The 15,989-nt window shown below is 31.6% G+C and overlaps 2 protein-coding genes across 2 annotated transcripts; one reads left to right on the top strand and one right to left on the bottom strand.

Moving 5' to 3' along the window:
- Positions 1–1,234: 1,234 nt before the first annotated feature.
- On the bottom strand, positions 1,235–4,269 carry LOC123899380 (probable serine/threonine-protein kinase PBL5). The gene is made up of 5 exons (XM_045950490.1): positions 3,914–4,269; positions 3,124–3,377; positions 2,828–3,017; positions 2,170–2,561; positions 1,235–1,740 (listed from the first exon to the last, which is right to left on the bottom strand). The coding sequence occupies exons 1-5, from the start codon at positions 4,011–4,013 to the stop codon at positions 1,429–1,431; spliced, it is 1,248 nt and encodes a 415-aa protein (XP_045806446.1). The 5' UTR covers positions 4,014–4,269; the 3' UTR covers positions 1,235–1,428.
- A 7,851-nt stretch (positions 4,270–12,120) lies between these two features.
- On the top strand, positions 12,121–15,910 carry LOC123898828 (enoyl-[acyl-carrier-protein] reductase, mitochondrial-like). Its single transcript, XM_045949844.1, has 8 exons — positions 12,121–12,670; positions 13,252–13,395; positions 13,487–13,589; positions 13,704–13,803; positions 14,058–14,134; positions 14,235–14,313; positions 15,364–15,482; positions 15,575–15,910. The coding sequence occupies exons 1-8, from the start codon at positions 12,268–12,270 to the stop codon at positions 15,666–15,668; spliced, it is 1,119 nt and encodes a 372-aa protein (XP_045805800.1). The 5' UTR covers positions 12,121–12,267; the 3' UTR covers positions 15,669–15,910.
- The last annotated feature ends 79 nt before the right edge of the window (positions 15,911–15,989 follow it).

Below are 15,989 nucleotides of genomic sequence, written 5' to 3'. Positions count from 1 at the left end.
TTTTTAATTGGATATAATTGGAGAAAGAATGTCTTGTTTGTTGTTGGACCCCGACTAGTTTATGGTGGAATTGGTGTCTCTCCGATTAATCGATCCTTGAGTCAGATACTGAGTCACAGAGTGAGGCTCTAGCTTTAAATGTACCCCCACCAACAGATGGTGAGATTGGTGTCTCTCAGATATTTTTTAATCGGGTGTCTCTTGAATTAATCGATCTTTGAGTCGGATACCAAGTATTGTAAAAAAGATAATTTGCAAATAATTAATCTTTTTTTAATTTAAAACATGTGACCTTTTTATATTGTATTTAATTAAATTAAATACCTTCACTCCTAAGCAAAGTTCACTTCTAGATTTGAACCCCTCAAGCACTTAACCAATCTCCGCATTTTTTTCCCTACTTCTTATTATTTGAGAGAGAAAAAAGTTGGAGTTAAGTTGCAATATATTCACATTATTACATAATAACTAATATTATAAATGATTTTTTATGTCCATATAAAACTATTTTCTCGATTCCCCGTAACTGCGATCGGGAGGGGGCTGGAACCACTTGATGTCAGAACGGTCCCCCGGACCAGATTAAACTGGTGGTGAAAGCCAAAAAAAAAAACTATTTTCATTTTTTTGCCACTTTACCATAATTTTATAAAATAAACAACGAAATTATATTAGAGTACAAATAAGACAATGAAACACATCACTTCCAAGTTCCAACAATAGGTAACCAACAACAATGTGAAGAAGAAAAAAAAGAATGAAACACACATCACATTTAGAAGCAAATCATACACTACAAGAACATTCATTTCTTTTTTAAGTGATTATTTACGGTTCATATTCATTTCTATCCTATCCCATGATTTCAACCACCACAAGGAATATTTGTAATTGACAGCTTGATATTGTCGAATGCAGATCGTGAAAAATAGCGGTTTGTTCAAATTTTGCTATGCTACAACAATATAGCGCCACTATTACAATACTTCATATTCTAAATAGCTAATTGTGGAACAATGCCAATTTAATGGCAAGCTATTCAAATTGCGCTAAACTATAGCATTATAGCCGCTATTTGACAACATTGCAACAACTCGCAATAACATCGATTCGTTTAAAGTTAGGATGGAGTCTATATACGTATCGATGGCTAATGAACTCCAGTTTATATCAAGATCAGAAAGTAATTTCTTATGGCAGAAGCTAAAAACTAAGAAATGAGACAAAACAAGAATATCCTAATGAGAAGCATCTTTAATGCAAAAGAGTAATCTCAAATGTACAAAGAGGATGGGGGGAACTAAAAAGAACAAATTTTCTTTGTGCAATAGTTGAGATTTTCAGAGGAACCTGATATCTCCTATGAAACAAAATCTGATAACTAGGCACATTTCAATGTAAATGGCTCGGAACACTACTCCACTTTTTCTAATCTTTCGATCTGTCTGACGTCTCCGAGTCATTACTAGTAACACGTCTATGACCTTCACTCTTTCCTGGGGAAGATGAACGTTTTCTAGATCTTTGTATCGGATGAATTTGAGGATCATATTTTTGTGAAGCAAGGTAATTTAGAGCCGTGACCACATCAGATGTAACCGGTCGCATATTAGGCTGTTCTTGCACACACATAGCAGCAATAGCAAGAGATTGGTACAAACCTCTTACTGGATATTGACCTTCAAGCAATGGATCAACCATCTCTGAGAATCTTCTTCGGTCTCTGAATAAAGGCCTTGCCTGCAAACAAATATACATGCATAAGGTAAGGATTTTACCGCTGAAAAAGATCAGTTTTTTCAAACAAAATAACAATGTGACAATGAATCAGCAACCTTCAAAATATACGCTTCGCTTCATCATCATCATCGTCATCAAACTATATATTGAAACATAATGTGTTCAATGCTAAAAGGGATATGTAGGACACTCGATGAATTAATGTCTTTAATAACGGTATAGAGACTAATGGATAATTACTTAATTTCTATTTTAGCCGATGGAAAATTTGCACGTGCAGATAAAGTATAGGATAGCTTCACAAAACTTCTAGCTTAACAATTTCAATACTTTTTACAACATGCAAGATCAACTATCCTTGTAAAGAACAAGTATAAACAAAAGATGTGATTTTCAGCAATAGACTAAGGTAAAAGATAACTGACATACCCATGCGACAAGATTTTGTTCTTTATGAGGTTTCCTATGATCGATGGCCTTCCTGCCTGTGATGAGCTCCAAAAGAACAACACCAAAGCTGTAAATGTCAGACTTGAATGTCAATTGACCCGTCATTGCGTAATCTGGAGCACAGTACCCATATGTGCCCATAACTCTTGTCGAAACATGAGTCTTATCACCAATTGGACCTACTTTCGCCAAGCCAAAATCAGATAACTTGGGATGATAATCATCGCCTAACAAAATGTTGGAGCATTTGAGGTCGCGGTATATGACAGGTGGCTTCATTTTGGTATGCAAATACTCCAAACCTCTAGCTGCACCAGCAGCTATTTTCATTCTTGTATTCCAATCCAGCCGTTTTTTCCTGGGCGAAAGGTCTAACATAACAAACAAGATAAAAAAACATAAGCTATGACAACAAAGAATACTTTCTACCAATATATTTGTGCATGTTCAGATTGACAGCAAATTTGATAGAATCACGGTATGATAGTGCGGTTTTAGCAAAATTACATATTTGAGCTTTTAGCAGAATCAAAATGCCGCCATGATTTCGCTAACTTCATCGCCAATCCAAACTTGCACTCTATTTTATATAAAGAGAAACAACAAACTAGGAAATTAAGATAACGATATAACATACCATGCAAATGATTCTCCAAAGATCCCAATGGCATGTACTCATAAACCAGTAGCCTCTGCTCTCCCTCGGCACAAAACCCTAATAACTTGACAAGGTTTTCGTGGTCTGCCAAACTAAGTGTTAACACTTCAACAACGAATTCCCTTATTCCTTGAAGCCCGTTCGGGTCAAGTTGCTTTATTGCAACAACCTACACAAACAAATAAAATGCCTCAACAAACATTAAAATGTGCAAATTAACATGAAACCTTCAATGGTTTATTATGGCATTACAAGAGTTCTATGATTTAACGAACCTGATTAATTTTCTCAATGTATCCCTTATAAACCTTGCCAAACCCTCCTTCACCAACAAAGGTATCAACCCTAAAATTTCCTGTTGCAGCTGCAAGCTCATCAAAAGTAAATGTCTTTGCAACTTTTCCATCAGTTGAAACCTCGTCATTCAAATTCAAATTCTTCACGTCCAACGAAAGTTGATCGTGTTTCGAATCATCTTCACTTTTATCATTCACACTCAAATTCAAATGCATATCAATTTTGACCTTATCTACAAAAACAAACAAAAAAATCCATACAAAACAAAGAACACGTGAGGGATAGAATTCAAACAAAATGGCTCATATATCAATCAATCCAACAAGACAAAAAAAAAACCATAAAATCATCAAAATTCAAAAGCTGATAAAATCTCAAAATGACAAGCCCCACTTTGATTTGATGGAGCCATTCCAACCATGCAAACAACCAATAATATTTATAAAAAAAAAAATTAAAAAAAAAAAAAAAAAAAACCCAGAAATGGAATATAAATAAATAATCAAAATTTAAGCTTCAAAATTTCAATAACAATAACATTAATTCCAATATAAATCAAGAACAGAATATAAAGCTTCAACACTCAACAATTTACATAATGGAGAACAAACCCCACCAAATAAAAAAGCAATCTTTGATCAATCTAAGACACACCCACATAAAAAAAATTCATTTTTTTCAAAAAGTAAAGATTACCCAGAAAATAAAATGCATGAAAAACTAATAATGAACGAAGATCCATTGATTGAAAGAAAAAAAAAAATTTACCAGCTGAACTGATAGTACTCTGCTTCTTCTCTATATAGCTAGAATTGTTCTTGCTTTCGATCTTTTCGCGTGATTTTCCTACACAACGAAAACAACTCATGTTGTTTTTGTTCTTCGATGATGTTGTTGTCTCAAAACCCAGAGAGAGTCCCACAAAAAAGAGACCCTCAAAATAAAATAAAATAAAGAGAAACTGTGTCTGTTACAGAACCGTGTTTGTTTAATTGTTTTGATTGTTTGAGAGAGAGAGAAAGTAAAGAGAAAATGAAATTGAAAAAATAGAAATAGAAAGAGAAAGACAGAAGTGTTCCTATGTTGTTGCAGTTTTGGTTATTTGGTTGCTTTAATATATTCTGTCTCTGGGTTTGTCCAAGGTGTAGATGAATTGTATTGTTGACTATGTGAGTGTGTTTTGTGTTTTAACCAATTAAAATAAGACACGTTAATTAGTTGAGGGTAGTTGTGTAATTTTGGAAAATATTTTCGTTTATGAACTGTTTGGTTAGTTCAGTTTTGGTGTTTCACTCTAATAATAACTTTCCCTTCTAGATTTTTTATTTTATTTTTTTACAAAAATCATTTGTTCTAATTTATAGGAGTATGTAGTTATGTAAAAAAAAATAAGAAGGAGTATCTCCTTTGGGTAAAATATAATACGTAAATAAATTTAGTTTTTTGGTACATTGAAAAAACGATGAATATAGACCATATTGTTAACAAAATACATTACTTTTTTTTTCGTTTAAAATATATTACTTTTTCAATATATCAAAAAAAGTCAAATTTGTTTATAATAGTAACCGAGATAATATTGTTATTCATATATCTTTCATATTCATTATAAAACTCTTTTATAATTAATAGCGGTCCAGTCAAGCGCGTTCCGCGTCTGCTGTGTCTAACTTATGTAAAAAAAAAGTTGCTGAAAAAAATATATGTCTTATGTTACGATGAGTTTGTTAATAAAAATTTTTTGTTGCTACTAAAAACATCAAGGTATTGTTGGTATTATTAAAAGTTTACACCAAAATTCATATATTTTCTTTATATATGGTATTGGAAATAACAAAAGAGGCTACATCAAATTTCAAGTTTTCCCTTTATTATCGTATAGATTATTATTATTATTATTAGCAGGTCAAGCAAGCGCGTTCCGCGTCTGCTTATGTCTAACTTATGTCCAAAAAAAAATCTGCTAAAAAAAAGATGTGTCTTATGTTATGATTAATTTGTTAATAAAATATTTTTTTTGCTACTAAAAAAATCAAGGGTATTGTTGGTATTATGAAAAGTCCACATCAAAACTCATGTATATAGATATATAGTATAGATAAAAAAAAATTGTCGTTAAACATAAAACTTATTACAAATTTTTAAACGCGATTCTTTTTTCGAATATTACTTATTAATAACACCAATTAGAATTGGAATGAAAAATCAACATTAAATACATTTATTAAAAAGGGTAGTATATAATACCGACACACATTTCAAACAATTTTTTTTACGCATGCAACCTAAAGGCATACAACTCTAAATAGCATAAAAGTAGCGCAAAGAGCATGGGAGAGAGATGATCTTGTAAGTGCACGAGCCCTTCCGTTTGCTTTAACGTCTAGTGAATCATACACAGAAATATTTTGTTTTTGATTGTGTATTTCCTACATCATCAACCATCATTTTGCAATTCAGCTTAAATATCACAACTTTTCTTAATATCTGATTTTTGTTAAGCGTTCTTATAATATGAGAAGAATGGAATAAGATCTTATTACTTTATTTTTTAACTATATTATTTACTTAAGAAGCATTTACCTTTCTCAAAAATATTTTTTTATTAATTATTATTAGTAAGAACATTTTGATAAACAATTTTATTTTAGGAGAAAGCTAACATGTCTCGTAAGGCAATATTAATAGAAATTCGTACATTTAACTTTGCAAAAATTAAAATATTACTTTTTTGTATCCAAAAAAAGTATTACTTTTTTTTTAATATAATTTTTGGACTTATAACAAGACCCTTTATTTTATTGTTAAATTAATAAAAAAAATTATCAAAACAAACCTAATGCATTTTATTAATTACCAAAAGTTCAATACATGAAGAAATAATCTCAAATTTATGGAAACTAGTTCAAGAATTGCTAGCGTATGAGCAATCAAATTCATTTGTCTCATAATAAACTTAACTTCAAAGTTTGCACAAGATAACATAACAATAATAATATCATCAACGATTGAAAAGAAACTCTGAGTTGCCTCGTCTGACTCCTCTTCCCGTTCTATTGATTAGAACCATCCAGCAGCGTCACACCAATATAAAGAGTTAAGCTACTAAGCTAACTGTTGTGGAACTCGGTAGAAGCGATTTGCCGCTTCCGTCTCTCTAGGCTACAAATTGCCTCAACCAACACTTAAAAGTCACTTTCAAATTGAACTCGTTCAAAGCCTCTATGCTTAGCTTCGTTCATCTCTTGCAAAACATCCATGCTACATCCTCTTGTGAATCCAATGTTAAACTCACCGGATTTAATAATGATGATATAGTGATGTGGCAAGTTTTGAATAGAAGTGGTGACTGGTGAAGAAGCTGTTTCGCAAAACAGATCTTTGTCTTTGGAAACCATGCATCGGTGACGCACCAATCAAGAACACACGCGTCTTTCTCACCGTTCGATTGAAAAAAACGTTAGTTAAATGAAAAAGAGAATGTCAACGTCTAGAAGAAAGAAAATGGAGACAAAAACGATGATGCATTGTACGGGGCCCGTTGTTACACACGTGGCTCTTATTTTAACGGTGATCTACGCGTTCCAGCTTGGTGATTGGAACAGTATGACCCATTTCAAAAGGAAGGTTACACGTGAGCTTGGCAACACTCAATCACTGTTACTATAGTAGTAGTATTTTGTTCTACTAGTCTATATTCATTTTTTATACTACCTCTATCTTTAATAGTACTTCTTTCGTCCCATTTTATAATAGTTATTTTGACTAAATGATATTATTTATTTATCTTGCTTTGACCATATTTTTTTTTTATAATATATAGATATAAATATTAGCATATAAGATCTTGTTTGATTTGTTTTGATGAGTATTTTCAAAATATCCGGTTTTTTATAATTTTTACTAATAGAGAATTAAAGATATTAGTGATCAAAATTGTGCATTGACATACGTGCATTAGTCAAAATAGCTTTTATATTTTGGGACGAAAAGAGTAAAAAATAGCGGATAACTGATAAGCTAGCTTATAGCAGATGAACTCGCAGCGGATGAGTTTATAAGCTAGCTTTTAGCTTATAGCGAATAAACTAACAGATTGAATTTGTTGTATTTGATAAATTACGGTTGAATTAGCTTATAAGCTAAAAGCTATAAATAGCTTATTGGTATTACCAAACATAGCGCCTTAGTCTAATTTTTTGTAACACTACAAATTCAATCAGCTAACTTATTCGCTATAAGTTAAAAGCTAGCTTATGAGTTATCCACTATTTTTACCAAACAGAGTGTTTATTATAAACAGTAGAAAAAAGGGGGAAAAATATTTAAGAGCATGTTGGTAAATAAATGATGAATGTGCTTAAAAGATTTAAAGAGAATCCTATAAAACGAAGAAGAAAATTTCTTAATAATGTTTTATATGTAAGGACAAAGATAGATATAGGAAATGCATGTATCAAAAAAAAAAAAAGGAAATGCTGTTCTCCTTAATTACATTCTAAATTACGTGTGATTATAGAAACAAAAAAAAAAGTTTGTTTTTTTTTTAAAAAAAAAAAACAAAACTAAGGGAGCGAAACGAGGAAGATAGTTCACCTGTTGCATTGTCTTGATAATACTATATAGAAAGAAAAAATACAAAAAAAATAATGTTTTTATGTAAATTAATAATCTGTTCATTTTAAATCTTGTTAGCTCAAAGAAACATTCAAAAAATTCATAGGTTGCTGGCCGCAATAAGAGCAAGTTTCTAAGAGACAAATAAATGTATTTTTAATCATCCAAAGTGCCTTAATTTTATGTACAAATTAATATTATGTCCATGTTTTTAAGTTATCTTTGGTAAAAAAAAAAAATCATTATGCGTAAAAATTTGAAGAATTTTTAAAATAGTAAAGACTAAGACTATGTTTGAATTGGTGGTACAAAATGGAATGAAGCGGAATAAAACATAATGGAATGAAGTGGAACGGAGCGGAATGGAGTAAAGATATCATTCCATTGTTTGAATATATTTTATAAATATTCATTCCATTGCGTACACCCCAATTTGGAGGGGAAACAAAATTAGAAGATTGGATGGTATGAGATGGAATGAATTCCCTTGTGTTCCATTTCACTCCATTCATTTTTTGCAAATCCAAACAATGAAATTTTGTTAGTTACCACTTCATTCCATCCTTTATCACCAATCCAAACATAACGAGTATGAAAACAGTGGAGTGTGATTATTTATTTATTGTGTTGGTTGAATTGAACGCGGTGAGAGGGAGGGAAGGGTGCAATTGTCATTAAGAAAAATTAAATGGTTAGGTAAAAGTTTGGGTTAGATATCGTGAATTCGTGTCACCAATGCATGCACTGTTTGCCATTTTTGACTGGGAAACGTAAATCATAAATGCAAAATTACTATGGATATGACTTTTTACTCTTCAAAACAGAATACTGTTTTTTATTTTTATTTTTAAACATTATTAATTAATTAATGAGAACATTCAATGTACCAGTTTTTCTTGGTTTCTCATGTGTTCTCCAAAGAAAATATTCATTTTTGTGTACAAGAAAATAATCATGTTATTGTCAAAAAAATAAAAAATAATCATGTTTTAAAATTATATTATTTTTGTTTTAAATATAAGATTATATTTATTTTCAAAATATTTTTTAAATATAAGATTAATGAGGGTCTCAAATTTAATTTCTCTTACGTTCGTATTAATATTTAATTTTTTCAAAATATTTTTCAAAATATAATCTTTAAAGAGAGTGTCATTGAATTTGAAACCCTCTACGGACAATAAGGAGGAGACAAATTTAAAAATAGAAATATGTTGTTTTAATAAGTAGGGTCTTGTTAACATGTGCCCTTAGGGCACATGTTAAGATATATTAAAATAGAAATTACAAGAAATTTAATGCTTTAAAAGTCAAAATACATAAATTACCATTTAATAATTTCTATTTTTACTTTCTTAACATATGTCTTAAGGGCACAAGTTAACATTCTCCTAACAAGTAGCTATACCAGTACTTTGCACGCTTGTTAGGACACCAAATTATTTAATAGAAAGTCAATAAGCCATTAAAAAAATGTCAATGAAATTGAGTAACGTACTTTGGGGCGGGAGAATGAGACACTAGGAAGAGGACAATGCTTGATATGTGAATCATGGGATCCACGCTATCAAGTACCACAAGAATCCACAACTAACGAAATCATATAATATCATATAACCCTAAATTAGAGTATAATCTCATCACCCTAAATTTATTTTTAAAACTTACTTGATCAGAAATAAAAAGTGAAAACTAATGATTCCACATTTCTGAAGAGCATGGATTAACTCACAGTGTTGGACCAACTAAAAGTTAGAGGTTAGGGAAACCATGTTTGATTTAAAACAGGTCCATTGTCCATCAAAAGGACCAGATTTAATAAATGATGTACTGTATTTGCTAATATATAAGGTATATTGGCAGGGCCGGTCCCGACAATTTGGAGGCCCGACTCTGAATATTAAGAATAGAAGCCTTAATAAAAAAATGCCAAAAATTTAAAAAAAATAATTTTTATTTAAATTGTAAATAACATTAATGACATAAAAAAATTGTCATCCTTATAACTAACATACAAAATATTCATATTAACTACGTAAACGCAACACTTAACTTCTATAGCAGTTTTTGAAGTAAATTCATCGAAACAAATCTTCATATTGTATTTTTTTTGTTCACTTTATGTTTTTTCCGGAAGCTTAGCCATTTTAGTTGGGCCTTTGAAATTATTTTTTAACAAAGACAGGTTAAAAAAATATTGAGTTCTTATAAATTTTTGTTGAGGCCCCGATAAAACTGAGGCCCGGCTACGTAGCACACCCCGCACATGCTAGTAGCCGGCACTGTATATTGGACATCACAATTTTCACCTTCGTATTTTCAAGATATCCGACTTTTTTTAGTTTACTTTGGAATAATAACTTATGGAATAATCACTTAATTATGCTTTTGTCGTACCTCAAATTTAAATTCTCTTATGTGTAAAAATATTTTGAAAAAGTTATGGGAATGATTTCACTATAAAAATACACCGAGCTCCCAATGCATTTTAGTGATGAAATCATATACATAATCCTCTCAAGTTTTTTTCATACATGACTACATGATAGTTGATCTAAATAAGTACTAAATCAAACTCTATATGAAAATAGGTTACCACTTTTTCTTTACAGGCTAGGGTTTGACTTTCCTTTTATTTTTGTTTAGATGTTAGGATTTTGTACTAAATAAATTAGATATGTACAATGTACAATTTCTATAAATTCACAAATAATTTTTATATAATTTTTTATAATAAACAGTATTATGAACCTATCAAATTTATCCACCTCAGTGGTATATTAACACATATGCAATCTAAATAAGATAAGATATGTATGGAGAAAGTCTTCTATAGACACATGTACTTGGACACAAATTTTAGGCACACTCACATAAATCTAAAAAATTAAAAGTTAAATAAAATTGTCACATTCACATCGATGTATATATTTTTAACAATTTTCTCTCTATTTTTATATGTTTCATGTGAGTGTGCCTAACGAATGTTATTTGAATTTGTGCCTATAGAAGACTTTGTTCACTCATTAATAAACTTTATATAGGGTCATATAGTATGTACTAGCAAGAACAAGAAAGGAAGTTTGAGTTGAAGCTTAGGCTCATCAGCATTGAGCAAGTAGGTGTGATAGTGTTGTCTTGAAAGTTGAAGTAGGTGATCACACGTCTTATTAACTTTCCCACTATATGCTTCAACCAAATTTGGTGCCCACCGACATGCAGCTTTAAATTAGATTAGTGTATTTCCAATCCAAAAAAGGAAAAACAAATCTAGATATGTTGCCTACCATCCAGCACCAGCAGCAACGCCAAAATTCAATTCAATAAGTGTTGTATGTTTTCATCACCTATATCTACTATTTTATGTTTTAATTATAAGCTTATTTTATCATATTCATATAACTTTCTTTTAAAAGATAAGATATAATTCAAATGGACAATGTGAATATTGTTAGGATAAATATTTTTGCTCGGAATCTTTCAATTATATGTTTTAAGTACCGTTTGTTACTTTGTCTATGAAAAAAAGAATCATAAACATTAAACCAACAATAACAAAAAAAAGTACCGTTTGTTATTTTGTCTATGGAAAAAAGAATCATAAACATTAAATCAACAATAATTAGAGAGATCCATTAGAGCATCTTTAATGGTGATACCACTTTGGGTATCATACATATAACCTGTTTGTTTTAGATTTTTAAAAATGAATTTTTTCTTTGTATTTTTTAAAATAGATTTTTTAAAATCGTTTTTCAAAATATTACAAGTTTTTTTATATTAGTTTTTTCTAAATTGAAACACTAATTTGACATTATATAACATAAACACACATTATTGAAGATCAAAACATAGTCAAAATCACAATTTTTTCAAAAAGTTGTATTTCAAAAATGATTTTTATGAAAATCTATTTGAAATAGCTTCAAAATTAAATGATTTTTTTGAAATTTTGATATCGAAAAAAAGTTTCAATAAAATGATCAAATACCTAAAATAACATTTTAAGAATAACTATTCAAACAAAATTTTCATTTGAAGCTTTTATAAAAAATTTCTTTGTAAAACTTTATTACACGAAATTATTTAACACTATAAGAATCTATTTTAAAATAATTTTATAACAAACAGGTCCATCATTAACAAAAGGTTTCTACAATAACCATGTAATACTTATGCAACACATACATATTTTGCTCCGATGATGATAACACGTTGCACCAATAAGAGCTATAAGATCTTCTCAACTTTAGACTACGACATCATTGCCTGGTCTCAAATTTTCCTTGAAAAAAAAAAGTAAAATAAAATTTAGGAACCATATATTTTTAGCGACCAAATTTGAGAGATATTGATATTTGAGAAAAAAAAAATCCTTTGAAACGACGTCGTCTGTTGTTGATGTGAGAGTGGTACAGTAGAGTGAGTCATAGCGCACAAGCAGAAACAGAGAGAATAGGAAGAAAGGAACATAAGCTCAAAATCAGAGAAACAGAGTAATCAAAATGTTGCGATCACTGAATCACAAAACCCCTCCATTACTCTTCAACTTAAATTTCAACAACTTAACCTCATTTCATAGTAGACTCAAAATCACACAAGCATTCTCCTCCGCCGTGTCACCGCCGTCAAAAGCAATCATATACGAGTCACACGGCCAACCCGACGCGGTGACGAAATTGGTGGACATTCCAGGTGTGAAAGTGAAAGAGAATGACGTATGCGTCAAGATGCTGGCAGCTCCAATAAACCCTTCCGATATCAATAGGATACAAGGTGTATATCCCGTCAGACCAGAACCACCAGCTGTTGGTGGTTATGAAGGTGTTGGAGAGGTTCACTCTGTTGGCGCCGCCGTAACTGCTTTCTCTCCCGGTGATTGGGTTATTCCTTCTCCACCTTCTTTTGGTACCTTCTAAAATTTCTTATTTTCATTAATTATTATTACTTTACAAAATCAAATTCACTGTATTATTTATTGATAAATACATTTATTTTATTTTATGTTTTTCTTCTATTAGTGTAGTGGCTTAAGGTGAATAAGTGAAATGTCTGGGGCATCGAACTCACGACCCTGCATATATATTGTGCATGTGATGTTGTGCACTAAATACCTTTAATTTAGTCAATGAAATTATCAATATATTTCAAAATAGTACTTAAAAACAAAATCATGGAACATATTAGACATTAGTATTTTTTGAATTAGTCAATGCAATTAGTCAATTTAGTGCTTGAAAATGTCTTGCAAAACATAATGTGATTGAGAATTTTTAAATCTAGGGACCATTTTGAAATTTCTTTAGTTTTAAGGCTAAATTGTGAACATGAAATTGTGATTGAGAATATTTTGTAATTCCATGTATCATTTTAGAATACTGATATTGATAATAGTCGTCCAATTTTAGGAACTAAATTAGACCAAATTAGTGTTTCACTTGTCATTTATAGATTAAAAAGAAAAAAGAAAATTTGATTTTGTTTTACAGGAACGTGGCAGACGTACATCGTGAAGGATCAGAATGTGTGGCACAAAGTAAACAAGGGTGTGCCTATGGAATATGCTGCTACAATTACTGTTAATCCTCTCACTGCTCTTCTCATGCTCGAAGACTGCGTTACTTTGAACTCAGGCACTGTCCCTTTAGCTGCAATACTTGTTTCTTTAGTTGGTTCACGAGTTGATTTGTTTAAGCTTATGTTATGTATGTAAATTTTTAACAGGAGATGCTATTGTGCAAAATGGTGCTACCAGCATGGTTGGCCAGTGTGTCATTCAGCTTGCAAAATCTCGTGGCATTCACAACATTAATATTATACGGGACAGGTGCTCTTTTTAAGGTTCTTTGCATTTCTCTTGTTCCCATTTTCTATACCATTGGGCTGAAGATGTTTGTCATGAAACTTACTTTTTCCACTGCTAATCCTTTTGCTGCTGCAGGCCTGGGGTTGACGAAGTAAAAGAAAGACTTAAGGATTTGGGCGCTGATGAAGTTTTCACGGAAAGTGAATTGGAAGTGAAGAATGTCAAGAGTCTCCTGGTACACCTTGGATTTATTGTTCTTGTTATGACTTATGCTATGAGATGAATGTCGAATTTTCAGATGAATGTTTGTTATCATCCTTGTTTAAGCATATCGGAAGTGATATGGATATGTTTCTGTCATTATTGTTTGAAATTTTACATTTGTCTAGTTGTGTTCCTGAGATGCTATCAAACATGACAAACGAAAAGATTGTTTTAAGGGTTGTCATATCTCCTATACTAAAATTGAATGATCAATTGACATGGTAGGGAGGTATACCTGAACCTGCACTGGGATTTAACTGCGTTGGTGGCAATTCTGCTTCTCTGGTTCTCAAATTTTTAAGGTATGACATGAGATATTCCATAAAGACCTTAATAATGGAAACTTCTCTCTGTTACTAAATATCATTATTATGAACATTTAAATATGTTTGTGTCTTGCAGACAGGGAGGAACTATGGTGACATATGGTGGAATGTCTAAAAAACCTGTCACTGTATCAACTTCAGCCTTCATATTTAAGGTTAGGCTGTAACTTGTGATTTTTTTCTTCCCTCTCATAATTGATTTCTTTAGTCTATACTATGTAGCACTGTTTTTTTTAATTAAAATCGCAATTTATCTTGGTTTTAACAATGATTTACATGAAGCATGGAGATAATCCATCACGGGTATATTAAGTCAAATCAGGTTAGAATTGGCAGTAAATTTTGTGGCTATCCTACTGAGGAGTTTGCATCTTCAAATACTGTACTATTAGTTGAAACTTGGAAGTAATTAAAGATTAAATAGGTTTCAAGTTACTAAGTTGTTAAGATAATTGATTACAACTCCCTTAAAATTGATCTATTATATCCTCTGTGAAAGTGCTGAACTTGGGAGGCCGAGTATGGTGGGGACACAAATGAGTATTTGCAAAGGCACTACAATAATCCAATCAGCTAGAACTTGTAAGGGTATATAAAAAATTAGTACCCGAGGTCCAGGAGGCCCATGTATATTTTAAGTTTGGGTGTTTGGGAGTCACAACTCTATTGCTTGAGGCCAAGTTTTTCAACTGCCGTGAAATGCAGAAAGCTTATGGGCAGGAACTAGCGAGGATTATGAAATTGTTGTATGAGATGTGTAACTTTTGAGTCTGAAGCATGTTGCTTTACTCAGCCCTGTCTTCACAGTGGATCAAGTTCAGTGCAGCTGGTTTGTGCTGAGGAACAAAACTGGGCTCTTTTTTTAATGCGGGAGTGGATTTAGGGTATCGTCCTAGTTGGTAACAGCAAAACTAATCCTGAGTATGTAGAGTACCAGTTAAGGGGAAAGGGCAACTCCTCTCCCAACAAATATAGTTCTATTTCCATCACCAGGATTCGAACCTTGCATATGGTTAAAGAGTCAAGCTACTAGCCACTATGGCCACCCCTTGTTGGCCGAAATTGGGCACTTTTGGACATCCAAAACAAATATCATGACTTATTTGTGGCATATCCCTTCAATAACATGTACTTATATTTTTACTAGAAGTATCATTGCTCTGGTTTATTATTTGTAACCATAGTTTGAAATCACATATTTGCAGGAACTTTCCTTGAGAGGTTTCTGGTTGCAGAATTGGTTGAGCACAGATAAAGCTCAAGAGGGCAGGGAAATGATAGACAGGCTTTTGGGTCTTGTACATGAAGGGAAGTTAAAATACAAGTATGCCTGATTCCTATCATAGGATAAAAAATATATTCATTCCGAACAACCAGTTGCTCATAAAATTATAACTTGCCACCCTTTTTTTGCAGGATGGAATTGACTCCCTTTACCGATTTCAACACAGCATTGGACAAAGCTCTAGGAAAACTTGGGAGCCAACCAAAGCAAGTGATCAAATTCTAAATTGAAACGTGGGATTGGGTTTAAGGCTTGTGGTTGATAACTTGACATTCCTTTATGCGAGGAAGGAGTTTTGTATTATATCTGGCATTTCTATCTCGCCATTTAGTACACATATTGTAGGAATCTCGTGTATGGTAAACGAATACTGTAAAATAGGTATAAATTATTCGAAATAACTTCTCAAAACAATTAGAAATGTATTTGAGAGAAAGGTAATCAACATTCAATTGTACTATTCGAAATAACTTCTGTCAATGATGCATGTCTTACATTACACCAAATAAAAGCTATACATGCTATTTTTTGACAATTTTTGTGAAG

This window comes from Trifolium pratense, linkage group LG7 (genome assembly GCF_020283565.1).
Source record: "Trifolium pratense cultivar HEN17-A07 linkage group LG7, ARS_RC_1.1, whole genome shotgun sequence".
NCBI lineage: Eukaryota > Viridiplantae > Streptophyta > Magnoliopsida > Fabales > Fabaceae > Trifolium > Trifolium pratense.
Note: the sequence above shows the minus strand (reverse complement) of the source record. Positions and strands in the feature narration are given on the sequence as shown.